Consider the following 27265-nt stretch of genomic DNA (forward strand, 5'->3'; position numbering starts at 1 on the left):
ATTATTTTGTTTTTGCCATCAACCAAATTCATCTTTATCTCCTTTATTATTTAGTTCCTGCTACCAACAATTTCCACCATCTATCACTGTCCCCTGCACTTTAGTCAGTCAAACAACATATTTCTGGTTTCCAACTCATAACTCTCGCAAACAGACACCGATAATTAACGATTTTAACGATGACTTTAACAGAATATCGTTAACTCTGTGGGTACGAGGGTTTTTTGGGGTCCTGAGTGATTGGTGCAATGTTCCGAGTGTGATAATAGGGTGATGCTGATGCTGAATCGCAAACACAAATACAAAAAATAAAAGAAAGTACAACATCATCATACTTTTCCACCTCCCTTAACCCGGTAGCAGCGACGGGCCAAATTTGTGGCTTCCCCGTGTAGCAGCGACAGGCCAAATTTGTGGCTTCCCCGTGTAGCAGCGACGGGCCAAATTTGTGCCATGATATAAACCCCAAAATAGATGATACATAATCTGATCACAAATGCTTCGATATATATTATGAACTGGTTTGTGTGAGGGGTGATTTTTTCTCATTTTTCTCGCTTGGAGGGACCATTAAGAAACATGATCCCTGCTCCTACTGGGTTAATATGTATAATGCCCTGGTGTGACTTCAGTGTGTTATGCCATCCTCGACATCACAACCACAGCATCAACACCTCCTGGCAACTCTCTCATTCAATTTCCTACAACCACAACCTCTGCACTCACTCTCTAACTCACAATGACAACCTTCCTCTCCCGTATGTCAGGTCTTTTCATATATAATTCTTGGGTCTGTAATACATGCTTCCTCTTCTGATAATAATTCCTCCTCTCCCTTCTATCCACTATCTCAATTCCGTTCTCTTCGTTCACTCTCTAACTCACCATGACAACCTTCCTTTCCCTTCTGTCAGGTCTACAATTCTTGGATCACTAATTCGTACTTTATTAATTATCCTCCTCCTCTCCATTCTGTCCACTCCATCACAGCCTCCCAATGACACGGGCTGGTCTATCCCACACCGCAACAAGGTCACAGGTCAAAAAACACCCTTCCTGATGTGCTGTTACAACGCATGTTCGGGGATGACGCTTGACACCCCCCCCCCACACAACACAACACGACGAGCAACATACGCAACACAAATGACACGAAACACACCGCCGCCACCGTCGAGAGAAAACATAATCAGGAGCAAGAAAGAAGATAGGGACACCGAGAGGGATGATGATGACGATGAGGACTTGAGTGATGGGTCGGCTGGCTGGTAGGTAGAAGGGGCGCACGATACCCCTTGAGTGAGGATCCTGGGGTACTAGCAGGGTCAAAGCTTCCATTATAGGTCCTTAGTGAAGCCGTTCTCCTGCAGAACGTCCACTACCCTCCCAGCCAACTCTCGGACTGAGGCATTAGAGTCCGGGAGGCTGACTAGCTTGCGTAGGACGTCGTCAACTCCTTCCCGTACCAACATGTGACAGTAACGCTTGCCTGAGGAAATGGAGGAAAGATTAGCTGGCCAGAAGAGGGAAGGAGAAGTACGGATGAAGGAAGAAAGATATATTAGATGGTGAGACAAAAGGGAAACGGGAGAAGCTACTGAACTGTATGTGCAAAGAAAGATAAAGAACCAGGCCTGAAAACGTAGAGGAATGGAGGAAAATGAGAAGGGAAAACCAGAGTCAGAAAGGAGGAATGAAGCAAAGAGACAGAAACGGGAAACTACGACAAATGAAAAAAGAGAGAAATCGGAATGAAGCAAAGAGATAGAAATGGAAAACTATGACGAACAAAAAAATAGAAGTCGTAATGACGCGGATAGACAGAAATGGAAAACTACGACAAACGAAAAAAGAGAGAAGTCGGAATGAAGCAAAGAGACAGAAACGGAAAACTACGACAAACGAAAAATCAGAGACATCAGAATGAAGCGAAGCACAACAAGGAGCGGACCGGCACTCACTGTTCTTGGTGGTGACGTGATGCAGTGCCCAGACGGCCCACAGCTGAACCTGGTACATGTTGAGGGCCGTCAGGAGGGGGATGAAGGGCTGGAAGGAACGGTAGGCCACCATCTCCTCCTTCGGCTGCTCCCAACTGATGACCACCTTGCCCTGGGCCGAGGAAATGAGTGCCAGAAATGTGAGTACCAAAATGAGTACCAAAGCATTCAGTACCAATATGAACACCAAAATCAGTGCCAAAGAGATGAGTACCAAAAAGATGAGGACCAAAAATATAAGTACCAAGATGAGTCCCAAAATTATGAGTACGAGTCCCAAAATTATGAGTACCAAAAATGAGTGCCAAAAATATGAGTGCCAAAAATGTGAGTCCCAAAAATATAAGTACCAAAAAGATGAGTACCAAAAACATGAATGCCAATATGAGTGCCAAAAAGATGAGTACCAAAATTATGAGTGCCAAAACAATGAATACCAAAAAATTATGAGTACAATTTCTCTCTCTCTCTCTCTCTCTCTCTCTCTCTCTCTCTCTCTCTCTCTCTCTCTCTCTCTCTCTCTCTCTCTCTCTCTCTCTCTCTCTCTCTCTCTCTCTCTCTCTCTCTCTCTCTCTCTCTCTCTCTCTCTCTCTCTCTCTCTCTCTCTCTCTCTTATGGTATACTCTTTTGGTGGACTTGCAAGCTCCACCAACAATACTGCACACACATACATATATACATACATACACATACACACATACATACATACATACATACATACACACTTTCTATATCTTCCTTTCTTTCTATCTTTCTCTCTCTCTTACTCTTTTTACTTTCTCTCTTAATGTTTTTGTTTCTTTACTAATTTTTTTTTTGTATCATATTCTCTCTCTCCCTCATATCAAGCTCTCCTGCAGGACTTACGAGCTCTTCCAGGAGGCTTTCTCGGCCGGTTGTGGGGTCCTTCCAAGAGTCCTTTCCAGCACACACCAAGTGGGCGACGATTCCAGCAGCGAAGTAACTCACATCAACGTTAGGGGACCAGAGCAGCAACCTGAAGGGGGAAGAACAGAGGATGGTGTTATGTTTGTTATGTTTTGACCGGTGGGAAATGTATGCAGTTTTTTTTGTTCTCTTCTTATTTTATTTTCTTCCTTCTTCTTCTCTTTCCTCCTCCTCTCCTTCTTCCTCCTCCTCTCCTTCCTTTTACAGTAGCAACCTAATTTTTTTGTATCTCCTCTTCCTTCTCCTTCTCTTTCCTCCTCCTCTCCTTCTTCCTTTTATAGTAGCAACCTGAAGGGGGAACAGAGAATGGAGTTATGTTTTCGACGGTGGGAAATGTATGCAGGTTTTTTTTTGTTCTTTCCTTATTTTTTTTGTATCTCTTTCTCTTCCCTCTCCTTCTCTTTCCTCCTCCTCTCCTTCCTTTTACAGTAGCAACCTGAAGAACATAAGAAGATAAAGACAATAATACTAACAGGAAGATAACACAAAAACCGAGATGGAAGAAAAAATAATAAAATGACAGAGATAAGAACATAAGAAGATAAAAAACAAAAACACTGACAGGAAGATAATACGAAAACAGAGACAGAAGACAAAATAACAAACCAGTGAGCACCAGGCTTTTTTTTCACATTTGTTTCCTTTTTATGCCCTTGACCTGACTCCTCTGCTGTAAAAAAAAAAACTGTCGCGCTGAACTCACTCCAGCTGGGTGAGGAAGCTTTTGTTGATGAGCGCACCACGAAGCGGGGACACCTCTGCTATGTTGTTGAGGAGACCAAGCACCTTCGTCTCCACGGCAGCGTCCTTGGCAAACACCTTCAGCAGCTGCAGGAACAGTTCAAGGCCATTCTCCTTCAAGAACACCTCGCAGGTAGCCGGGGACTCGTCTGTTGAGGGGGGAACGTCATGAGTACGGCAGTGCTCTGATCCCATGAGTAAGTTGACAGAAAGACGAGTATATAGATGTTGAAAGTAATGATGAGTAGTAATAATGAAGGTAAAATGAATACGTAAGCGGATAAGAAGAGAATAATAATGGAGGATTACTGATAGGTGCCCAAAAAAGATGAGTTAATAGGTGTCAAAAATAAGTGCCAAAAATGAGTGCCAAAAAGATGACTGCCAATAATAAGTGCCAGAAATGAGTGCCAAAAATTAGTACTAAAAGGATGAATAACAAAAATATGAGTACCAAAAATATGAGTTCCAAAAATATGAGTACCAAAAATATGAGTGTCAAAAATATGAGTGGCAAAAATATGAGTTCCAAAAAATGAGTGTCAAAAATATGAGTACCAAAAATATGAGTTCCAAAAATATGAGTTCCAAAAATATGAGTACCAAATATATGAGTACCAAAAATATGAGTTCCAAAAATATGAGTACCAAAAATATGAGTACCAAATATATGAGTACCAAAAATATGAGTTCCAAAAAAATGAGTACCAAAAATATGAGTACCAAAAATATGAGTACCAAAAATATGAGTACCAAAAAAATGAGTGCCAAAAATATGACTGTCAAAAATATGAGTACCAAAAATATGAGTACCAAAAATATGAGTACCAAAAATATGAGTACCAAAAATATGAGTTCCAAAAATATGAGTACCAAAAATATGAGTTCCAAAAATATGAGTACCAAAAAAATGAGTGCCAAAAAAATGAGTGCCAAAAATATGAGTGTCAAAAATATGAGTGTCAAAAATATGAGTACCAAAAATATGAGTTCCAAAAAATGAGTGCCAAAAAAATGAGTGCCAAAAATTAGTAATAAAAGGATGACTAACAAAAAGATGAGTTCCAAAATTATGAGTGCCAAAAAAATGAGTGCCAAAAAGATGAGTGCCAAAAGGGTTAAAGCAAAGGTCAAGTCAGGGGCATACGCTACAGGTGCACATGGCCTCAGCGCTCATCTCCATTACATTGGCCTTCCCCAGGTATCCCCAGAGACGATCCACAACTCACCCGTCAGGTTCCACAGGGCCGAGAGGGTAAACTTAAGGGTCATGTCCACCGTCTTCTCCTCCATCCGCCTTTTGACTAGAGTGAGCAACTTCTGCATGTATTCATTCTGGGGGGGAGAGGAAAAGACGTTACTGGTAGTGCACTCGGAAAAGTTGGAAAGTTTCGTTTAGCCGGCGCAACATCTGTGGTCATATGCCGGAGAGAGATAGAAGGGGAAGGAACTATAGGAGAAGGGCACAGATCCCAGGAGACGGGACACAACCCCCAATTAATACCTGGTACCCATTCACTACTGGGTGGACAGGGGTGTAGGGTATCAGAAAAGCCACCCAAATTTTTCCACTCCGCCCGGAAATTGAACCCAGCCTCTCTCAGTTGTGAGCCGAGTGTGCTAACCACTGCACCACGAAGCCCCCCATAGCACACTCGGACTGTACCAAATCCCACAATACACGTTACCCTAAATAGACACAAACTATCTCCCAAATGCCTAACATAAACGGGTAACACTTCTACCCAGCGTTGCCATACTGTCGTACTCAGTTTCATCACTTCTCCTTGGCTCTTCATCTCTCCTTTTAACCTCATCCAGTGCCTGAATCACTCCTCCAAACTCCTCTCTCATCTTCCTCATTTCTATGTACTCAGGTCGGCATTATAAGACACTTTTGCTTCTCACATCAACTATTTCTAAAGGTCAAAGAGGGGATCAATTGGATTCTAATGAGTATTTTTTTAGGTTCATGCTACTGAAGAAGGGCCAAACTACCACCAGGGTCATAAAGGTACTCCTCGAAATGCCCTAACCTCATTCAAAAGCCGTGTTAAAACTTGGGCGACGAAATGTTTTAAAATATGACCCTCAGTCTCTTGTATTTTCTGATTTCCGACCCCAAAAAACGTCTCCTAGGCTGCAATAACGAGATTTATAGTTCAACCCTGTCTTGAGAATAGAGATAGGGAAACATGGTACACCAGCGTCCACCCCTGAGCCTCACCTTGGCACCGAGAAGCGTGGTCTGGGCGGTAGATATCTTGGCGGCTATGATTGAGCAGATAGCGACGGCCATGCGGTCTGTGGAGGGGTCGTTGAAGGTTAGGAGACAGTCGAGGACGAGGCGGGCACACCAGTACTTGTCGAAGGAGACCTCGTGTAGGATGCGATCACAGCAGAGGGTGAGGAGGCCATTCTTCTGGAGCTGTGGAGGCAGGGAGGTGCTGGTGAGGGTGTGGGGGGATGTGAGTTTGAGGCATCTACTATCACACCCTTTTTGTTGTTGTGTTTATACGTCACGGAAGGTGGCTCATATATGGTGATGTTCCTCTTTTTTTTATGGTAAAGAAAAGGGGAAACTGCGAAAAATGGCGCGCAATGAAGAAAAAAACGAAAGTCAGATGGAAGTGAAACAGAGATAAGGAGAAAACGGAAAGGGACTAAGGAAAGATGAAGGGGGAAAACAAGAGATGAAATGAGAGAAAAAAAGGGGAACTGCAAAAAATGGAAAGCGTTGAAGAAAAAACGAAAGTATTTCATGGGTAAAAACATCACAGAAAAACAATAAAAAAAGCAAAATAATAACAGCTGTAATAAGTGAGCGTACTACAGACGAAGGGCCGAGAAAGAGGTCAATTTCAGGTTGTATATGTGGAAATATCTTAAGGGCAAAAACATCACTAAAAAACAATAAAAAAGCCTACTAATAACGGTTGTAATAGAAGAGAGTACTACAGACGAACGACCGAGAGAGAGGTCAATTTCAGGCATATGGTGATGTTTCTCTTTTTTTATGGTAAAGGAAATATCTCATGGGGAAAAACATCACTAAAAAACAAAAACAAAAATGCCTGCTAATAACGGAGCGTACTGCAGACGAACGGCCAAGAGAGAGAGGTCAATTTTAAGTAGTTTCCGCAGTTATATCCTCTGATTTTTGAGGGCTGAGAAACACGTACCTGAGCATGCTCGGGGAAGTTGTTCATGGCAGTGAGCGTTGTGTGCACCATATCCCGCAGGAGGTGTGGGTGGATCTGCTCCCCGACGTGCGCCTTCGTCAGGTTGTAGAGGCAAGCCGTCCCTGCAAGCTGGATGGCGCTCTGACTACTGTGGGTGTTCATGACGGGCAGGATCAGCTGAAAGGAGAGGCAGGGATGAGGGCTGGTTGGTGAGGTTGGTTAGTGTGTCTGATCTAAAGAGTTAACATGCAAAGGGGATGCACATAGGAGGAGGAGAAGGATGAGGAGGAGGAGGAGGAGGAAGAGAGGATCAGCTGAAAGGAGAGGCAGGGATGAGCGCTGGTTGGTGAGGTTGGTTAGTGTGTCTGATCTAAAGGGTTAACATGCAAGGGGATGCACAGGAGGAGGAGAAGGATGAGGAGGAGGAGGAGGAGGAAGAGAGGATCAGCTGAAAGGAGAGGCAGGGATGAGCGCTGGTTGGTGAGGTTGGTTAGTGTGTCTGATCTAAAGGGTTAACATGCAAAGGGGATGCACAGGAGGAGGAGAAGGCTGAGGAGGAGGAGGAGGAAGAGAGGATCAGCTGAAAGGAGAGGCAGGGATGAGCGCTGGTTGGTGAGGTTGGTTAGTGTGTCTGATCTAAAGGGTTAACATGCAAAGGGGATGCACAGGAGGAGGAGAAGGATGAGGAGGAGGAGGAGGAGGAAGAGAGGATCAGCTGAAAGGAGAGGCAGGGATGAGCGTTGGTTGGTGAGGTTGGTTAGTGTGTCCGATCTAAAGAGTTAACATGCAAAGGGGATGCACAGGAGGAGGAGAAGGATGAGGAGGAGGAGGAGGAGGAGGAAGAGAGGATCAGCTGAAAGGAGAGGCAGGGATGAGCGTTGGTTGGTGAGGTTGGTTAGTGTGTCCGATCTAAAGAGTTAACATGCAAAGAGAACACACAGGACAAGGAGGAGGAAAAGCAGAAAGAGGTGGTTCATTATAGACAGATCAGCTGGAATAAGAGGCAAAGCTAAGGGTCAATTTCTTGGTCGGTATGTTTGGGTGATTTTGATGACTTAACATGCAAGGGAAGAGGAGGAGGAGGAGGCGGAGGAGAGGAAAGAGGTGGTTCATTATGGGCAGGATTAGCTGAAAGGAGAGATAGGGTTCCTTCTTCTCCTCCTCCTCCTCCTCCTCCTCTTCATTTTCAATCCCTTTTCTCTTCCTCGTTTTTAATTTTTTTTCTCCTCATTCTTTTCCTCCTCCTCCTCCTCTTCAATTTCAATCTCTTTTCTCTTCCTCATTTTCAATCTTTTTCTCCTCCTCCTTCTCTTCCTCCTCATCTTCAACTCTTTTCTCCTCCTCATTCTTTTTCTTCTCCTCTTCCTCGTCCTCATTTTCAATCTTTTTTCCCCTCTTCATTCTTTTCCTCCTCCTCCATCTCCTTCTCCTCCTGATCATCATCCTTTTTCTCCTCCTCATTCTTCTCCTTCTCGTCTTCATCCTCAATCTTACTCTCTTCTCAAAACATAAGAACATAAGAACATAAGAACGCAGGAGTCCACAAGAGGCCGGTAGGCCTGCACGAGGCAGCTCCTTTGACCCTAAGCTCCCGTGTATCTAACCCCACCTAATATCGCTGTCCATGAATTTATCTAGTCTATTTTTGAATGTGACAATTGTATTGGCACTCACCACATGACTGCTAAGCCTATTCCACTCATCCACCACCCTGTTAGTAAACCGATTTTTGCCAATGTCCCTGTTGAATCTGAATTTATCCAGTTTAAGCCCTTCATCCATTTATAAACCTCGATCATTTCTCCACGTACCCTTCGCCTTTCTAGAGAATGCAAGTTTAACTGTTTGAGGCTTCCCTCGTATGGCAAGTTTCTCAACCCCTGAATCATCTTAGTCATCCTCCTCTGCACCGATTCCAACATTTTGATATCCATTCTATAGTAAGGTGACCAGAACTGAACCGCATAGTCAAGATGAGGTCTAACTAATGCTAAATATAGTTTGAGGAAGACTTCGGGGCTTCTGTTGCTTACGCTCCTTGAAATAAATCCCAGTACCCTATTAGCTCGATTTCTAGCTTGAATGCATTGTGCCCTTGGACGGAGATCAGAGCTCACTAAGACCCCTAAATCCCTCTCGCACCCAGACCTACTTATGAGAGTGTCATTTAAGCAATAGTTAAGTGAGGGGTTGTTCCTACCTACACTCAGAATACTGCACTTCCCTACATTGAACTCCATCTGCCATTTATCTGCCCAGTCATACAATCTGTTGAGTTCACCTTGGAGAATACTAGCGTCCTGATCCGACTCAATTACTCTACCGATCTTGGTATCATCTGCAAATTTACTAACATCACTACTAATTCCTGTATCTAAGTCATTGATATAAATAATAAACAAAAGTGGACCTAATACCGAACCTTGTGGGACCCCACTCGTAACACATCCCCAGTCAGATCTTTTACCATTGATTTGCACTCTTTGCTTCCTATTGCTAAGCCACGCCTTGACCCAGTTCAAAACTTTACCCTCTACTCCGTGAGCCTGTAATTTAAGCAACAGTCGTTGGTGAGGAACTTTGTCAAACGCTTTACTAAAATCAAGATAGATTACATCATAATTTTCATCTCTCTCAACCGCCTCAAATACTTTATTGTAGAAGGACAAGAGATTGGTGAGGCATGACCTACCTTTTGTGAACCCATGCTGCGAGTCGTGAATTAAGCTATGTTTCTCTAAATGCTCCCGAATGTTCCTGGCTATTATGGACTCCAGCATCTTGCCTATAACCGATGTTAAGCTAATTGGGCGATAGTTTGAAGCAACTGACCTGTCCCCCTTTTTAAAAATCGGCGTCACATTAGCTACTTTCCATAGGCTCGGCACATAGCCAGTATTTACCAACATCTTAAAGATGTCGGTTAGTGGGTCACTGAGTATATCGGCTAATTCCTTTAATACCCTCGGAAATATCCCATCAGGACCTGGCGACTTGTTCTTCTTAAGCTTATCTATCTCATCCTGAACTACTTGCCTGGTAATGATTATATCCCTCAATTTATCGCCATCCCCGCCCTCGTACACCTGAACTCTTTCCGGTATAGTCGTTCAATCCTCCTGTGTGAATACTGAAAGGAAGTAGTCGTTCAACAATGTGCTCATATTTTCGTAATTTTCTACTAGCTCCCCTGTGTTTGTTTTCAGCGGTCCAATTTTCTCCCGTGTTTTTGTTCTATACATCTGAAAGAAGCCCTTAGGATTACTTTTTGCCTCATTTGCTACTTTGATCTCATAGTTCCTTTTTGCTATCCTGGTGTTTTTCTTAACTAATCTAGATAGTTCGACATACCGGCCCCTGAGATGTGTTTCACCATTCTTTATTTTCTGATAAATTCCCTTCTTTAACCCAATCTCGTGTTTTAGTCCACGAGTCATCCACTTAGGATCATTGTTTTCTTTTCTAAGTGTTCGCTGTGGTATATGCTGTCCTTGCCCCTCTACTATTACTCTAACTAAATTATTGTAAGACATTTCTACCTGGTTTTCCTGGCTCTCCAATCCGCAGTTCTGGCCCTCATGAATCCCTAAATTATCCCAGTTTACCCCTTCAAGATGTCTTCGAAGCCCCTCGTAATTTGCTCTTCTAAAATCTGGCACTAACACTGGGTTTGGTTCGCGGGTTACCGCCCTGTCTAAGCTAAAACGAACCGTTCTGTGGTCACTATTTCCTAACTCTCCGCCCACCTCCAACTCACGTAGCAAGTTCCCATTATTGGTTAGGACTAAGTCTAATATGTTATCTCCTCTGGTAGGCTCAGTAACTACCTGCTTAAGGAAATTATCTTGTATAACTTCAAGAAAGTCCTCGACTTCCAGGTCACCCACTAGGTCTTCCCAGTCTATGTTCCTATAATTAAAGTCCCCCATTACGCAGACATTTCTACTCCTACAAAAACAAAAACGACACAAAATAAAAACAAAAAGACGTCCGCCCCTTACCTTTATCACATCGGGGCGTGGGTTCTCAAAGTGCGTAGTGAGCATGAAGATCTTGTAGAGGATCTTGGGGACGTACTCTATCCTGGACGGGTACCTGCGTAGCGCCTCCACCAGCTGGTCCGCCCTCGCCACCCCCGTAACCTGCCCGGGGAAAGGTGCCAAAATGAACAAATAAAATAAATAGATGAATAAGTAAAAAGGAAAGAAAAAAAAAAAAAAAGTCAGTCTGAATGGCTCAAGGAGGTCAATTTGGGTGCATTCAAACTCACTGCACGGAAGGTCACATTTTTGGAGGTGGGCTATTGGGTACTGGGGAAGGGAAGGGGGTTGCGCAGAGGTGAAGAGAGAGAGAGGGACGTATTTTTGAACATTTCGACCCCAAAGTTGTTGTTGTTGTTTTTTTTTTTTTTTTTTTACAGAAGAGGAAACAGTTCAAGGGCACAAAAAAAAGGAAACAAAAAATGAAAAATAAAATAAAAGGCCGCTACTCACTGCTCCTACAAGAGTCAAGAGGAGTGGCTGAAAGACAGGTCAATTTCAGGAGAAGAGGTGACCTGATACCCTCCTCTTGAAAGTAGCCCACACGTATTTGACAAGGCTTTCGGAGCAGTTTTTGGGGGCATTTCCAGGGGTAGTTTTATGACACTGATGGTAGTCTGACCCTAGTACACATATTTGACAAGGCTTTCAGAGCAATTTGGGGGCATTTCCAGGGGTAGTTTTATGACCCTGGTGGTAGTCTGACCCTAGTACACATAATTATTTGACAAGGCTTTCGGAGCAAATTTGGGGGGCATTTCCAGGGGTAGTTTTATGACCCTAGTGGCAGTCTGACCCTAGGACACATAATTATTTGACAAGGCTTTCGGAGCAAATTTTGGGGGCATTTCCAGGGGTAGTTTTATGACCCTGGTGGTAGTCTGACCCTAGTACATATATTTGACAAGGCTTTTGTAGCAATTCTGGGGGCATTTCCAGGGATAGTTTTATGACCCTGGTGGTAATCTGATCCTAGCACATATATTTGACAAGGTTTTCGCAGCAGTTTGGGGTATTTCCAGGGGTAGTTTTGTGACCCTGGTGGTAGTCTGACCCTGGTGGTAGTCTGACCCTAGTACATATATTTGACAAGGCTTTTGCAGCAGTTTGGGGTATTTCCAGGGATAGTTTTATGACCCTGGTGATAGTCTGACCCTAGTACATATATTTGACAAGGTTTTCGCAGCAGTTTGGGATATTTCCAGGGGTAGTTTTATGACCCTGGGCAATAACAGTGGACGGGTTAATAGGGTCACATGGGTTACGAGTCCCTCCCTCTCTTGACAACCATATACTCTCTTCCATCAGTCAAATCAGTCAAGAGAATCCAATGCCAATGAAGACGGAAGATATGAGGAGGCTGAACATCACGGAAGAAATGGCTATGGACCGACAACAGTGGAGGAGGCTCATATCCCGTCCAACCCCACCATAGAGAATAAATGGACGTTAAACGATGATGATGATGATGATGATGCAAATGAAGACACAAACAAGTACACGTCAAGTTGGTGGCAAGTTGGAACGGAAAACACCGGCAGGAAGAGGTTGCAAGATGGATGAAGGAGGTTGAGTAACAGACTTCTTAGAACCCTTCAATATTAATGTTTGGGATTTGGAAGAGGATCAAGATAGACCTAAACCTCAACTTTCTTATCTACCTTAGGCTTCCAAGATAAGGTGGAGGAGGAGGAGGAGGAGAAGATTGAGAATGAGGACAGGAGAGAAAGGAATGGGAATGAGAAAAAAGATTGAAGATGAGGAGGAGGAGGAGGAGGAGAAGAATGAGGAGGAGAACATAAAAGATAAAGGAGGAGGAGGAGGAGGAGGAGAAGGAAGAAAATCATGAGAAGGAAAAAAAAGATTGAGAAAGAGGAGGAGGAGGAGGAAGAAAATCATAAGGAGAAAAAAAAGATTGAGAAAGAGGAGGAGAAAAAAGATGAAGAAGAAAGACGTAGAGAAGAAGGAGAACAAAGAAGAGATAGACAAACAAAACAACAGAGGAAGCAACAACAATAAAAAAAAAAATTTTTTTTAAATAAGCAACCACCCAACAACTTACGGTAATATTAAACCCGTCGAGGAAGATCGTGTCGAGGCAGAGAGACGTGAGCATCAGCCCCAAAAACTCAAGGTTCGGATGACCCTTAAGGAAGTAGTGAAGATCCTCGGGCTGGGTCTGGTCCTGGCCGGAGATATCGAAGGACCGCAGCTTAGGGCCGAAGAACGGATCTCGCAGTAGCGCCGGGACCACAGAGCAGGAGGGAATGAGGCGCGTCAGAAGGTCGTGGTTGTTCTTATTCTCACTGACGTCAAGATGCACGAGTTCCCGGAGGTCTCGTAAAACTTCCCCGGTCTCCTTAACGCGTAGGACCTTAAGGTTGTACATGTTGAGGGAGCGTAGGGTCTTGGCGCGTATCCTGAGGCACTCCACCGACTCCAGCTCATTGCAGTTTGAGATGTCCAGCGAGGTGAGGTGCTTCAGGTCAGTGCAGATGTTGAGGAGGGCGTGCGATGCGAGTTTCGTGCCGCTGACGTTCAACACATGCAGGTTCCTGAGCTTGCTGAGGCCGACGTAGAGCCTAGGCGAGGCCGCACCCTTCTGCGACTGCGGCGAGGAGAAGGACGACCCGCTCACGCTCAGCTCCTGGATGTTGTTCAGAGTCCACTCACCGAAACAGCTGATCAGTTCGTCCACAGACACCTTGGATAGGTTTTTCACTTCCACCGACTGTATTTGGTGACTCCTAAGCATCCGCAGTCCCTTACAAGTCACATTATCGGCGTTGTGGAGGTTGACCTGGCTCAGTCGGACCGCCACGGGGTCAAATAGGGTCATGCTCAGGTCGCTGAGCAAACCCTTTCGGTCCAGTGTCAGGAGAAGCAGATTCGCAACTTTCTGGTGAAAAAACGCATTGGAGTCCCTGAAACAGAAAAGGACATCAGGTTCAAGTTCAAAAATGGTTCAGAACTTACCCTAATGAGAAAAGGACATCAGCTTCAAGTCCCAAAATGGTTCAGAACTTTTTTGTTTTACAGCAAAGGAGACAGCACAAGGGCACATAAAATAGGAAACAATAAAAAAAGCCCGCTACTCGCTGCTCCTGTAAAGAATTCGAAGAGGTGGCTGACAGAGCAATCAATTACCCAAATGAGAAAAGAACATTAGCTTCAAGTACCAAAGTGGTTCAGAACTTACCCTGATGAGAAAAGGACATCAGGTTCAAGTTCAAAAATGGTTCAAAACTTACCCTAATGAGAAAAGGGCATCAGGTTCAAGTTCAAAAATGGTTCAAAACTTATACCCTAATGAGAAAAGAACATCAGCTCCAAATTCCAAAATGGTTCAGAACTTAAGGGGCTCTCACACATTCCCGGTCCCGGTCGCGACCGTCCCCGATGACTACCGATAATCCGGTCGCCGGTCGACCGGCTGTAAGATCGGGTATTGTCGGCGGCAGACCGCCGGTCGACCTTGAGGACCGTAGACGCAGCCGACCACCGCCGGTCAACTTTAAAATTTTCAAAGATATCGGCGATGCGCCCGGTCGACCGGCGGTGTGGAAAAATGTCGCCGGTCGACCGGCGGTCAACCGGCGGTCGACCGGCGGTCAGCCGCCGACACCCACGGCAGACCGGCGGTCGACCGCGAGTGAACACCTGTGTCTGACCTGGGGATTAGCGAGGGAGGAAGGAGGAAAACGAAGAGGAACAGGTAGGAGCGAGGGATGAAGAGAGAGAAATGCGATAAAGGAGGAAGAGGAATGGGTGAGAGAAAAAAAAAAAAAAAAAATATATATATATATATATATATATAGATATAGATATATAGATAGATACATATAAATAGATAGATAGATAGATAGATAGATAGATAGATAGATAGATAGATACAGATAGATAGATAGATAGATAGATAGATACAGATAGATAGATAGATACAGATAAATAGATAGATACAGATACATAGATAGAGATAGATATATATATATATAGATATATATATTGATATATATTTTTTATAGAGAGAGAGAGAGAGAGAGAGAGAGAGAGAGAGAGAGAGAGAGAGAGAGAGAGAGAGAGAGAGAGAGAGAAGGAAGAACAGGTGGGAGTGAGGAAGAGAGAGGGAGGGAAGGAGGAGAGTGAGGAAGGAAGGGAGAGAGGGTGGAAAGAGATGAAAAGAAAGGAGGAAGAGGAATGGGTGACAGGAGAGAGAGAGAGAGAGAGAGAGAGAGAGAGAGAGAGAGAGAGAGAGAGAGAGAGAGAGAGAGAGTTTATGCACACGAATGAATTTAGGTATGAAGCTATTTATGAGGTAATTATGAAAATGCAAAGAAAGTGTTTGCTCGTCGATGTGCAGCAGGTCTGCCGCCGGTAGACCGGCGGTCTGCCGCCGGTAGGCCGGCGGTCTACCGCCGACTGACCTGCTGCAGTCGCCGGTCGGAGAAATCGAAAATCGTATATGGTCGCCGGTCTACCGCCGGTAAACCGCCGGCTTACCGGCGGTAAGCCGCCGGTCTACCGCAGGCAGACCGGCGGTAAGCCGCCGGTCCGGGGACTATTGCCTATTTTGTCGGCGGTCAGGCCCCGATCGGCTTATCGGGAGTCATCGGGGACGGTCGCGACCGGGACCGGGAATGTGTGAGAGCCCCTTTACCCTAATGAGACTGACACACACACACACACACTTGTGTCCCTGACCTCACACGGTCAAGACACGGCTCGGCGCTCTCGCAGCAGCCCGGGGTCAGTCTGTTGGCCCCTTTTTCCCCTTCACTCCTTTCGTAGCTGTAAGCGCTCATCACTCCACTAACAAGGACCACACCTGCTAAAGCTGAACAGTGTACGTACGCAACAGTGACCATCCTGTACATCTGCGAGTGACATACGTGTGTTCGTGCGTGCGTGCTGCAGCTGCCAGTGTTGAATAATGTGCGCCCCACCCACCTATCGCTACCGCCCTTGTGACTTGCTTAAACTAAGGCGAGGGAGCGGCCACCCTCCGCCGGACGTTATTACACGCCTGAAAAACACCAAACTCTTCCGCAATCGAAGCAGAAGGAGAGGCAGACGAGTGGCGAGGAACATCCCTGTCATCGTTACGAGGGTGAATCAGAACAAACCAGTGGCGGAGAAGGAGTACGTACAAACATTTTGAGGTGCCGCGAGCGTGGTATAGTCTGCCCTCTCTACTCCTCTCCAATGTGACCTCCCTTAGCAACAAGATCGAGGAACTAATGGTGACGGTCAGGTCCACTGGTGCTGGTGTGGTGGCCATCACGGAGGCGTGGCAAATAGTTCCTGAGATCTGCAACATCGATGACTATGAACTATTTCACCATCTCAGGACTAATAGGAGGGGAGGGGGAGTGGCCCTGTATTGCCGCTCCGACCTCACTTCTTCACACCTTCAGGTCGACACCCCCGTGGGAGTGGAGGCCCTGTGGGTGAGGGTCACACTGCCTCCATCATCTACTGTGTGGCATACCCCCCCCCCGCGCCCACTGCACAGCTGCTGGTTGACCACATCATCGACACAGCTGACGCGCTTCGAGTGAGATTCCCCTCTGCAAAGTTGGTCATATGTGGGAATTTTAATCGCCTGGACGTCAACGACACGATGCACCAACTGAATCTCACTCAGGTCGTAAATTTCCCCACCCACCAACAAACTACTCTCGACCTCATCATGACCGACCTGAGCCAGCAGTACTCACCCCCCCAGCCTCTCCTCCCCATGGGACGCAGCGGACACCTGTCAGTCCTGTGGGAACTGGCTCACACCACCTCACTGCCTCAGTCATCCTCCGCCAGGTCATTCAGGCCCCTGACTGACTCGGCCATCAGACGGTTCGGGCAGTGGATTACGCAGCACCCCTGGACTGAAGTGACAAATGAGCCAGCCGTCAACCACAAATGGGAGCAATACCAGCACACTATTACCTACGCCTATCACACCTGCTTCCCCATCAAGACGTTCCCAGTCCATCCATCTGATGCCCCCTGGATCAACCCCACCGTCAAGAGGCTCATCTCGCAGAGAGACAGGGCCCACAACACAGACCCAGCCCGCTACAGACAGCTCAGGAACAGAGTCATCAGGGAGATCAAAATCGCCAGAGCAAACTATTATCCTGAAAAAATACACCATCTTAAGGGGCTCTCACACATTCCCGGTCCCGGTCGCGACCGTCCCCGGTGACTCCCGATAAGCCGATCGGGGCCTGACCGCCGACAAAATAGGCAATAATCCCCGGACCGGCGGCTTACCGCCGGTAAGCCGGCGGTTTACCGGCGGTAGACCGGCGACCATATACGATTTTCGATTTCTCCAACCGGCGACTGCAGCAGGTCAGTCGGCGGTAGACCGCCGGCCTACCGGCGGCAGACCTGCTGCACATCGACGAGCAAACACTTTCTTTGCATTTTCATATATTTATAATTACCTCATAAATAGCTTCATACCTAAATTCATTCGTGTGCATAAAACTCTCTCTCTCTCTCTCTCTCTCTCTCTCTCTCTCTCTCTCTCCTTTCACCCATTCCTCTTGCTCCTTTTTTTTCATCTCTTTCCACCCTCTCTCCCTTCCTTCACTCTCCTCCATCCCTCCTCTCTTCCCTCCCTCCCACCTGTTCCTCCTTCCATTCCTTTCTCTCTCTCTCTCTCTCTCTCTCTCTCTCTCTCTCTATATATATATATATATATATATATATATATATATATATATATATATATATATATTTTTTTTTCTCTCTCTCTTTCACCCATTCCTCTTCCTCCTTTATCGCATCTCCCTCTCTCTCTTCATCCCTCGCTCCTACCTGTTCCTCTTCGTTTTCCTCCTTCCTCCCTCGCTAATCCCCAGGTCAGACACAGGTGTTCACTCGCGGTCGACCGCCGGTCTACCGGCGGTCTGCCGCCGGTCTGCCGTGGGTGTCGGCGGCTGACCGCCGGTCGACCGGCGACATTTTTCCACACCGCCGGTCGACCGGGCGCATCGCCGATATCTTTGAAAATTTTAAAGTTGACCGGCGGTGGTCGGCTGCGTCTACGGTCCTCAGGGTCGACCGGTGGTCGGCTGCGTCTACGGTCCTCAGGGTCGACCGGCGGTCTGCCGCCGACAATCCCCGATCTTACAGCCGGTCGACCGGCGACCGGCTTATCGGGAGTCATCGGGGACGGTCGCGACCGGGACCGGGAATGTGTGAGAGCCCCTTAAAACAGGCCAACAACAGACAGTGGTATCACAAGGTCAGGTCTCTTTGTGGACTCGGCAAACATTCACCCTCCTTCCCTTGCACTTCACATTTATCACCTGACCGGGCGGCCGAGGAGATAAATACCCATTTCGCGGGTATCTGTCAAAGCCTCCCAAAACTTGATCTCACCGCCCTCCCCGCTTACCTACCATCCCCCTCCCCACCCCCCTCCGTCCAGGAGGTTGACGTTTTCAATAAATTAAAGAAATTAAGGACGCACAAGCTACCACGCCCACTGAAGGAATTTGCCCCTGAACTTGCCACCCCCATTTGCTCCATAATAAATGCTTCACTTGAATAAAACACTTGCCCTAGCGACTGGAAAACTTCCTGTCACTCCCATCCCCAAAATTTCCAGCTCACAGTCCCTTAATGACCTAAGGCCAATCGCCATCACGCCCATTCCCAGCCTCATTTGTGAAGATTTTATTTTTAACTGGGCTTATGATGATATTAGTAGCCTCATAGACATCCAACAATTTGGCAACATGAAGCACTCCTCCACCACTCATTGCCTGGTCAGCTTTCTAGATTTCATACACAGCCACCTGGACAAACGAGACACCTCCCTTGCCCTTGCTTTTGTCGACTTCAGGAAAGCTTTTGACCTTGTAGACCACACTGTTGTCATTACTAAGGCCATTGAGCTGGGGCTTCACCCTAATTTAATATCGTGGCTGACTGATTTCCTCAGCGCACGCCAGCAAATAGTTCGCTCCCAGGGCTCGGTCTCCACTCCTCTTGAGCTGACGTGTGGCGTCCCGCAAGGCACCAAAATGGGTCCGCTTTGCTTCTTGGTGCTCATTAACAACGCCCTCATGGACACACCGCATCGCTGGAAATATGTTGACGACAGCACCTTGGGCGTCCCCGTCAACAACGGATCCTGACTATGCACCTCTTCAAGCGTCGCTCGACAACTTTCAGGCATGGACGGTTGACAACAGTGCCACTATCAACCACACCAAGACCATGGTGATGCACGTTTGCACGTCCAAGAGAGATGTGCCACCTCCGCTGCTGTCTATTGGCTCACACCACCTCCAGGTCGTCCAGTCCACCAAACTACTAGGCATCACTGTGGACTACCAGCTCAACTGGAAGCTCCACGTCTCCAACACCGTCAGAGCAGCCTCCTACAAGCTGTAGCTACGTAGAGTCGCGATATGAAGTGATGTCGCCGCTCTCAAAATGTTTCGTACGGGAGCAATTGAAGGTAACGGAAGCGATGTGTATTTATTGTTTATGTTATAATGTTCCCTTTTAATGGTAATCTATAATACGTTGTGATGTAAAACACGGTAAAATAACATAGTAGTACCTGAATTACAATTATACATTCATTTACTTTAAAAAATGCAACTGCGAATGTCATGTGTTGTCTTCAGTACTGAAGACAACCTTGAAATGATTTAGCTCTCGTCGTGTGCTTATCTTTGCAAAACAGTTGTTATACGTTGTTCAGATTTAGGCGATATATATATATATATATATATATATATATATATATATATATATATATATATATATATATATATATATATATATATATATATATATATATATATATATATATATATATATATATATATATATATATATATATATATATATATATATATATATATATATATATATATATATATATATATATATATATATATATATATATATATATATATAGGTCATTCCATGAATTATCTTCTGCAGTTATTAATACACACGCACAGTTTGACACGAAGCGAATGGACAGTTACTGGCATTACTTTGCGTTTTATTGATTAAGAAACGATCAAATAATAAGGTTTCACATTAAACACCTTTTATTCACTATTGTGGCTTCTCATCATAAGCATGGGCACTGAAATATATAGTAAAATTGCTCAGTGACGATGATGAATGAAGAATGCCTTCATAGGTAGGGTTGCCATATCTGAACTATCAAAATTCCGGACGCCTCTACGAACACTCGACCATAGCCTAATGTTTGGCAGCGCTGCGATTAGCCTACCCGCCCGACCACCACCTCCATTTCAAAGCCATATTTTCTTATTTCCCCACCTTCCTCGATTAGTTTGCTATAAAATTACTTATGAATTGTCCACCACCACCACCACTACTACTACTACTACTACTACTACTACTACTACTACTACTACTACTACTATACTTCTACTACCAGGTACCGGTACCTGGTATCGGTACTGGTACCGCGAAGCCTCATGATCACTTGGGTTCCGGGAAGCTTAATGATCACTCGGCACTGCGCATTGCCGCTAGTACCGGTACCGTTTGAATCTTAGTGACGCTCGGCGCTCGCCCGCCTCCATGTGGTATGGGCCCTGTGTGTAGACGCTGAGTCACTGCCCCGCTGACCGTCTCCGCAAGTTCCCACCATTTTGTCCTGCTTTCCGTTTCCATCACAGCTTCCGTTTCCATTATTTTATTATTTGATTTATTTATTGGAGTTACTGGATAATTCTTCATGTCCGATTCTTTTTCTTTTTTAGGTTGCCAATAAATATTTTTATTGTTATTAGACTATGATCGAGTAGTCCAGTACCCATATCACCGAGATATCCACTCACTGAGTGGTGATCTCTCTCTCTCTCTCTCTCTCTCTCTCTCTCTCTCTCTCTCTCTCTCTCTCTCTCTGAATGAAGTGAATATTTATTTTTTCGATAAAAAATAGCATGTATAGTTATTATGGATGTACTCGATCATGGTCTAATAACAAAAACAATATTTATTAGCAACCTAAAAAAAAAATCGGACATGAAGAATTATCAATAAATCCAATAAATAAATCCGAGCAACTTGTACCGGTACCGAGCAATCTGGTACCGGTACCGTACCGTTTAGCTGGTACCGTTAAGGGGCTCTCACACATTCCCGGTCCCGGTCGCGACCGTCCCCGATGACTCCCGATAAGCCGATCGGGGCCTGACCGCCGACAAAATAGGCAATAATCCCCGGACCGGCGGCTTACCGCCGGTCTGCCTGCGGTAGACCGGCGGCTTACCGCCGGTAAGCCGGCGGTTTACCGGCGGTAGACCGGCGACCATATACGATTTTCGATTTCTCCGACCGGCGACTGCAGCAGGTCAGTCGGCGGTAGACCGCCGGCCTACCGGCGGCAGACCGCCGGTCTACCGGCGGCAGACCTGCTGCACATCGACGAGGAAACACTTTCTTTGCATTTTAATATATTTATAATTACCTCATAAATAGCTTCATACCTAAATTCATTCGTGTGCATAAAACTCTCTCTCTCTCTCTCTCTCTCTCTCTCTCTCTCCTTTCACCCATTCCTCTTCCTCCTTTTTTTCATCTCTTTCCACCCTCTCTCCCTTCCTTCCTCATTCTCCTCCATCCCTCCCTCTCTCTTCCTCACTCCCTCTCTCCCTTCCTTCCTCATTCTCCTCCATCCCTCCCTCTCTCTTCCTCACTCCCTCCCACCTGTTCCTCCTTCCATTCCTTTCCCTTCTCTCTCTCTCTCTCTCTCTCTCTCTCTCTCTCTCTCTCTCTCTCTCTCTCTCTCTCTCTCTCTCTCTATCTATCTATCTATCTATCTATATCTCTCTCTCTCTCTCTCTCTCTCTCTATATATATATATATATATATATATATATATATATATATATATATATATATATATATATATATATATATATATATAAATATATATATATATATATATATATATATATATATATATATATATATATATATATATATTCTCTCTCTCTCTCTCTCTCTCTCTCTCTCTCTCTCTATCACACAAACAACTTCCTCCTTTATCTCATCTCCCTCTCTCTCTTCATCCCTCGCTCCCACCTGTACCTCTTCGTTTTCCTCCTTCCTCCCTCGCTTATCCCCAGGTCAGACACAGGTGTTCACTCGCGGTCTACCGCCGGTCTACCGGCGGTCTGCCGCCGGTCTGCCGTGGGTGTCGGCGGCTGACCGCCGGTCGACCGGCGACATTTTTCCACACCGCCGGTCGACCGGGCGCATCGCCGATATCTTTGAAAATTTTAAAGTTGACCGGCGGTGGTCGGCTGCGTCTACGGTCCTCAGGGTCGACCGGCGGTCTGCCGCCGACAATCCCCGATCTTACAGCCGGTCGACCGGCGACCGGCTTATCGGGAGTCATCGGGGACGGTCGCGACCGGGACCGGGAATGTGTGAGAGCCCCTTTAGTACCGGTACTGGTACCGGTACCTGCCCACCCCTAATGCCCAGTGACAGTCATACGCGGTGGAGTTTAGCACCTCGCCGCTACCCCTCTAAGTTACCCCTTCACACCACCCTCCCTCTCCATTATGTCTCTATTTTTAGCTCTCCCAAACCACACCCCACCCTCTCCCTCCCTCTACTGTAGCCTATTTACTATTAGTTTCTTGTATTTTTAATTTGTATATTTTCAGCCTGACGTCTGCCTTACATTAATAAACCTATTATTATTATGAACACACTAAATTGGATCATCTCGAATGCTATGGTTGCAGAAATGAGCGAAGTTACGTAACATCCTAAACTTCATCTAAGTAGCGAGGTTACGAAACCTGACAATGAATTAGAATGGGGATGAAAGGAAATAGAGAGAAGATGATTATTTTTTTTACAGCGAAGGAAGCGGCTCAAGGGCGAAAAAAAAGGAAAGAAATAAAGTAGAAAAAAAAATTATGAAAAAAATCCTGGTATTCACTGTTCCTATATTAAAGAGTGCTGAGTGGCCAAAAGAGAAGTCAATTTCGGGAGGAGAGATGCCCTGAATGCTTTTTTTTTTTTTTTTTACAGCTAAGGAATCAGGTCAAGGGCAACAACAACAAAAAAAAAGGTGTAAAAAAAAAAATCCCGCTAATCTCCGAATGATACAAAAGCATATACTAAAAATAAGGTCAAATCACGCACGTTGAGACTTTCTTACGCCATGACAAGGCCAGAAACCAAGATTTAGTTAACTTACTAAGGTGTGGCAATTCACGCTGGCATGGAACTCTGTCCCTTTGTAAGTCATGCCATTGAGGGGAAAATTACTCTCACTGCGAGACATGTTATCTTGATCTCACAAATCCAGCAGCAGTTCCCCGTAATGATAACTTATCTGCTGGGAGTTAGCATTTGAGTTTTTCTGCTTCATGTTGAGCAGATATCTTCTATATTGCCCATTAATGTTGTTTCCACTGGGTACTTCCTCCCTTCTCCTCTCTTGAATACTGCTGCATGGGTGTGGGAAACTTGATGCACACACACACACACCCACACCCACACACACACACACCCACACCCACACACACACACACACACACACACACATATAAAGGTTACTGGCTGGCGAATTCAAGTTCAGTGTGTGACCAAAATAAAAAATGGAATGAATGAATGATGTACACACACACACACACACACACACACACACACACACACACTTTACTGGCAGGCAATTGAAGTTGCGAGTGTGATAAGATCATGATAACTGGAATGAATGATTCACACACACACACACACACACACACACACACAGACACACACACAATATTTTAGACATATATAGAGTGGGAGACAGGACTGCCCGAGCTTGAGCTTAGGCCCTGTATACTATAAATAGGTAAATAAACTGAAACTTAAAGAACTGTCTGACAAAACTGTTTGAAAGTCAGGTCAAAACAAGCCTGCTCAATCCTGTAAAAATACAATTAGGTAAGAACAATTAGGTATACACACACACACACACACACACACACACACACCACACACACACACACACACACACAATATAGCTTCCCGCAAAGAAACATAGAGGTTTGGAAAAGACTAAGTGAGGAAGTAGTATCGGCGAAGAGTGTGCACAACTTTAACCCGGTAGCAGTGACGGGCCAAATTTGTGGCTTTACCGTGTAGCAGCGACAGGCCAAATTTGTGCCATGATACAAACCCCCCAAAATAGATGATACATAATCTGATCACAAAGGCTTTGATATATATTATGAAATGGTTTGTGTGAGGGGTGATGTTTTCTCATTTTCCTCGCTTGGAGGGACCATTAAGAAACATGATCCTCGCTGCTACCGGGTTAAGGAAAAGCTAGACGAGTACAGACATGTAGACGAGACCACATGTTTAATGCCGAGATTTTCTATTCTCTTTTTTCTATTACTCTCTCAGTCCCACACGTCCTCTGCGTGTATCGAAACACACAAGAAATTAATCACAACAAGGAGAGGGTATTCCCCGGCTGCCTGGGATTGAACCCGCGACCAGCGTGACGGGAGAGCCACTCCTTACCGAGTCGGCCAAAGAGGTACCCCACTGGCTAAGTGGGTTATGGGAGGCTCGTTCATTAGGCCGTCGCCGCACTACACGGCTTTCCCCCCTATGTAGATTAATTTCTGTGTGTTGAGACCTTTAGACAGTGACCCATTTTGGTGCACAATTTCGCAATGTCCCCGTAGAGACATACCTCCAACTCTCCCATTTTCTATTATCCTCAGAGAGCATGGGCCATCCTACCTGTTACCCCTTCGGGGAAACTCAACAGAACCGCAGGATAGGATGCCCACCGCTATGCCACCAGTTTAATGCCGAGATTTTCTGTTCTCTTTTTTCTATTACTCTCTCGGTCCCACACGTCCTCTGCGTGTATCAAAACACACGAGAAATTAATCACAACAGGGAGAGGGTATTCCCCGGCTGCCTGGGATTGAACCCGCGACCAGCGTGACGGGAGAGCCACTCCTTACCAAGTCGGCCAAAGAGGTACCCCACTGGCTAAGTGGGTTATGGGAGGCTCGTTCATCAGGCCGTCGCCGCACTACACATGAGCGTAAGCCCAGGCCCTGTAAAATTACTGCTAGGTAAAACTAGGTAAATACAACAGTTACCTGAACTGTAGCCTTTGCGTGTCATCGGTGAGAGATGGCTGGGAGGTGCAGACATCCGTGACGTGGCTGGCAATGAACTCCACAACCAGCTGCTGCAGACTGCCCGGACAGTCTACCATCCTGGCATAGTCACTGCAGGGAGGACCAGGATCAGGATTTATTTTATTAGTGTTTTGTTTTTTTATGGTGAGGGAGGCGGCTCAAGGGAAGAAGAAATACCGCTCTGACAGAAGAATGAGGAAGGAGTGGTCAACCAAGAGGTCAATTTCGGGTGGAGGTTAGGTTAGGTTGGGTTATTCTTGGGTAAATGTTTAGTTCAGCTCCGCCTTCACAAAATACCTTAAACGCCTTCATATAATATCATGGCCTGCGGATTGGAAGTTATGGAAACAAAATATGAAGGTTTATAATGTATTTCAAGGTGAAAGAGCTAAACTAAAGATATATTCCACCCCTTAATCCACACTATGTAGGTGTATATGGTAATTTGAGGTGGCAGAGCTAAACTAAACATTTACCTATGAACAACTTAACCATTCCCAACCTAACCTAACCTAATCAATTAAAAAGGAAACCAAAATATGAAGGTTTATAAGGTATTTCAAGGTGGAGGAGCTAAACTAAAGATATATCCCACCCCTTAATCCACAATATGAAGGTGTATATGGTAAGTTGAGGTGGCAGAGCTAAACTAAACATTTACCCAAGAAAATCCTAACCTAACCTAACCGATTAAAAAGAAAAGAAAATGAGCGCAGATAGACGACGACAAAGGGGGAAAGAGAAGGAGAATGAGAAGAAGAATGAGAGAAGATTGAAAGGAGAAAAGAAGAAAAAAATAGAGAAAATTAATGCAGAAAGACAGGAAGGAGAAAGAGAATGAGAAGATAGAAAGGGGAAGAGAAGGAAAAAAAATTAGAGAGAATTAACGCAGAAAGACAGGAAGGAGAAAGAGAATGAGAAGAAGAATGAGAGAAGATACAAGGAAGCATAGAAGAAGAAGAAAAATTAGAGAGAAGAATAAAAGGAAGAGAAGAATTAAAAGCAGAGAGAGAAGAAGGAGAGGAGGAAACAGATGCAATGAAGAGAAGAAAGGAGGAAGAGAGATGAAAGAAGACACAGGAAGAGTAAGCGAGAAGAAGGAAGAGGAAACAGGGAAGAAGACAAGAGAAGAAAGAGGAAGACACAGAAAGAGGACATCGACAGAAAGACAAAATGAGAGACGAAGAAAAATGAGGTGAATAAAAACAGGAACTAAACTTAACAAATGTGAAGCAAATGAAGTATCCTATGCAGTAGTTAGCTAGATTAACCCCAAGACTATTCAACTGCCTGCCAAGGGACATCTGGGACATTTCTAACTGCAGCACGGAGACCTTCAAGAGAAAATTGGACTTGTTTCTGCAGGGGATTCCTGATGAGCCCCTGTCCGATGATTGTGGAGATCGACTCCGCGCCTCCAAAATACGATATTTCACCTCCATATTATAGTTAAGGGACAAAATACATGTCCCTCAACCATAATATGAAGGCACAAGTACTTAGAAGTAAAGAAAAAGGCCTAATCCCCTTTCCCTAATGACCTTGGGGGACCCGTGGGAAATCGTTTTTTTTGGGTGGGGGAGCAGATTTATACTACTCAAACCGAACTTTACATAACCTAACCTCTAATGGCGGGGGCCAAGAGGAAGGAGGAGGCGCGGAGTGAATCTCCATATTTACCCCCTGCCCTACACGTGACTATTCCAAGGGGGCAGAGAGTAATAACTATCCCCCTGGCCAGCTGAGCCACACTGGGAGTGGAGCACAGTGTGGGGGGGGGGCGGTGGACTCCCAAGTCATCCGTGCTGAACATCACCTAGACTAAAACAAGACAAGACAAGAGTAGAAAAAATGGTGAATGAAAACAGGAAGAAAAGGAAGAAAACAACACAAACCAAGACAAAAACAAGGCAAAAAACAAAACATGGACAGAAAACCCACAAAACAACCCTGGCACTAGGACACACGTATTCTGACCCTCTCGTTCCCTCCCGAACATGTCCAGAACGTGTACGGGACAGCCCCGAACGTGTCCTAAACGTGTTCGGCCTCCCTTTCATACCATACCTTTAATACCCTAAAACCAGGGCCAAATACACCTCGCTCGTCCAGGTGAGAGGGAACTTTAATTACCTGGCCATAAGGGGTTCTGTTTTGACAGATTTAGG

The 27265-nt window shown here is 45.4% G+C and overlaps 1 protein-coding gene across 3 annotated transcripts; it reads right to left on the reverse strand.

The window, feature by feature from the left end:
* Window positions 1–347: 347 nt before the first annotated feature.
* On the reverse strand, window positions 348–27265 carry LOC126989539 (protein zyg-11 homolog). Of its 3 annotated transcripts, none has more exons than XM_050848110.1 (11): window positions 27165–27265; window positions 25056–25187; window positions 12974–13835; window positions 10873–11013; window positions 6872–7048; window positions 5917–6117; window positions 4919–5024; window positions 3652–3838; window positions 2868–2997; window positions 1962–2112; window positions 348–1489 (listed from the first exon to the last, which is right to left on the reverse strand). In XM_050848110.1, exons 2-11 carry the CDS (start codon window positions 25172–25174, stop codon window positions 1338–1340), a joined length of 2226 nt encoding a protein of 741 aa, XP_050704067.1. In that variant the 5' UTR covers window positions 25175–25187; window positions 27165–27265; the 3' UTR covers window positions 348–1337. The 3 variants fall into 3 exon arrangements, with proteins under 3 accessions (XP_050704067.1, XP_050704068.1, XP_050704069.1); XM_050848111.1 differs by lacking the exon at window positions 27165–27265 and adding an exon at window positions 26721–26740; XM_050848112.1 differs by lacking the exons at window positions 25056–25187; window positions 27165–27265 and adding an exon at window positions 16629–16835.

Source organism: Eriocheir sinensis, unplaced genomic scaffold (assembly GCF_024679095.1).
Source record: "Eriocheir sinensis breed Jianghai 21 unplaced genomic scaffold, ASM2467909v1 Scaffold1204, whole genome shotgun sequence".
Classification (NCBI taxonomy): domain Eukaryota; kingdom Metazoa; phylum Arthropoda; class Malacostraca; order Decapoda; family Varunidae; genus Eriocheir; species Eriocheir sinensis.

Bases quoted from the DNA above. Each gene is read 5' to 3' on its own strand.
- LOC126989539 (XM_050848110.1), bottom strand. From the start codon at position 25,174: ATGGTAGACTGTCCGGGCAGTCTGCAGCAGCTGGTTGTGGAGTTCATT. The intron at 11,014-12,973 runs GTAAGTTGTTGG...TTCCCCGGGCAG, and splicing joins TCGACGGGTTTAATATTACC to GTTACGGGGGTGGCGAGGGC. The intron at 2,998-3,651 runs GTGAGTTCAGCG...TTCCCCCTTCAG, and splicing joins AGCTTCCTCACCCAGCTGGA to GTTGCTGCTCTGGTCCCCTA.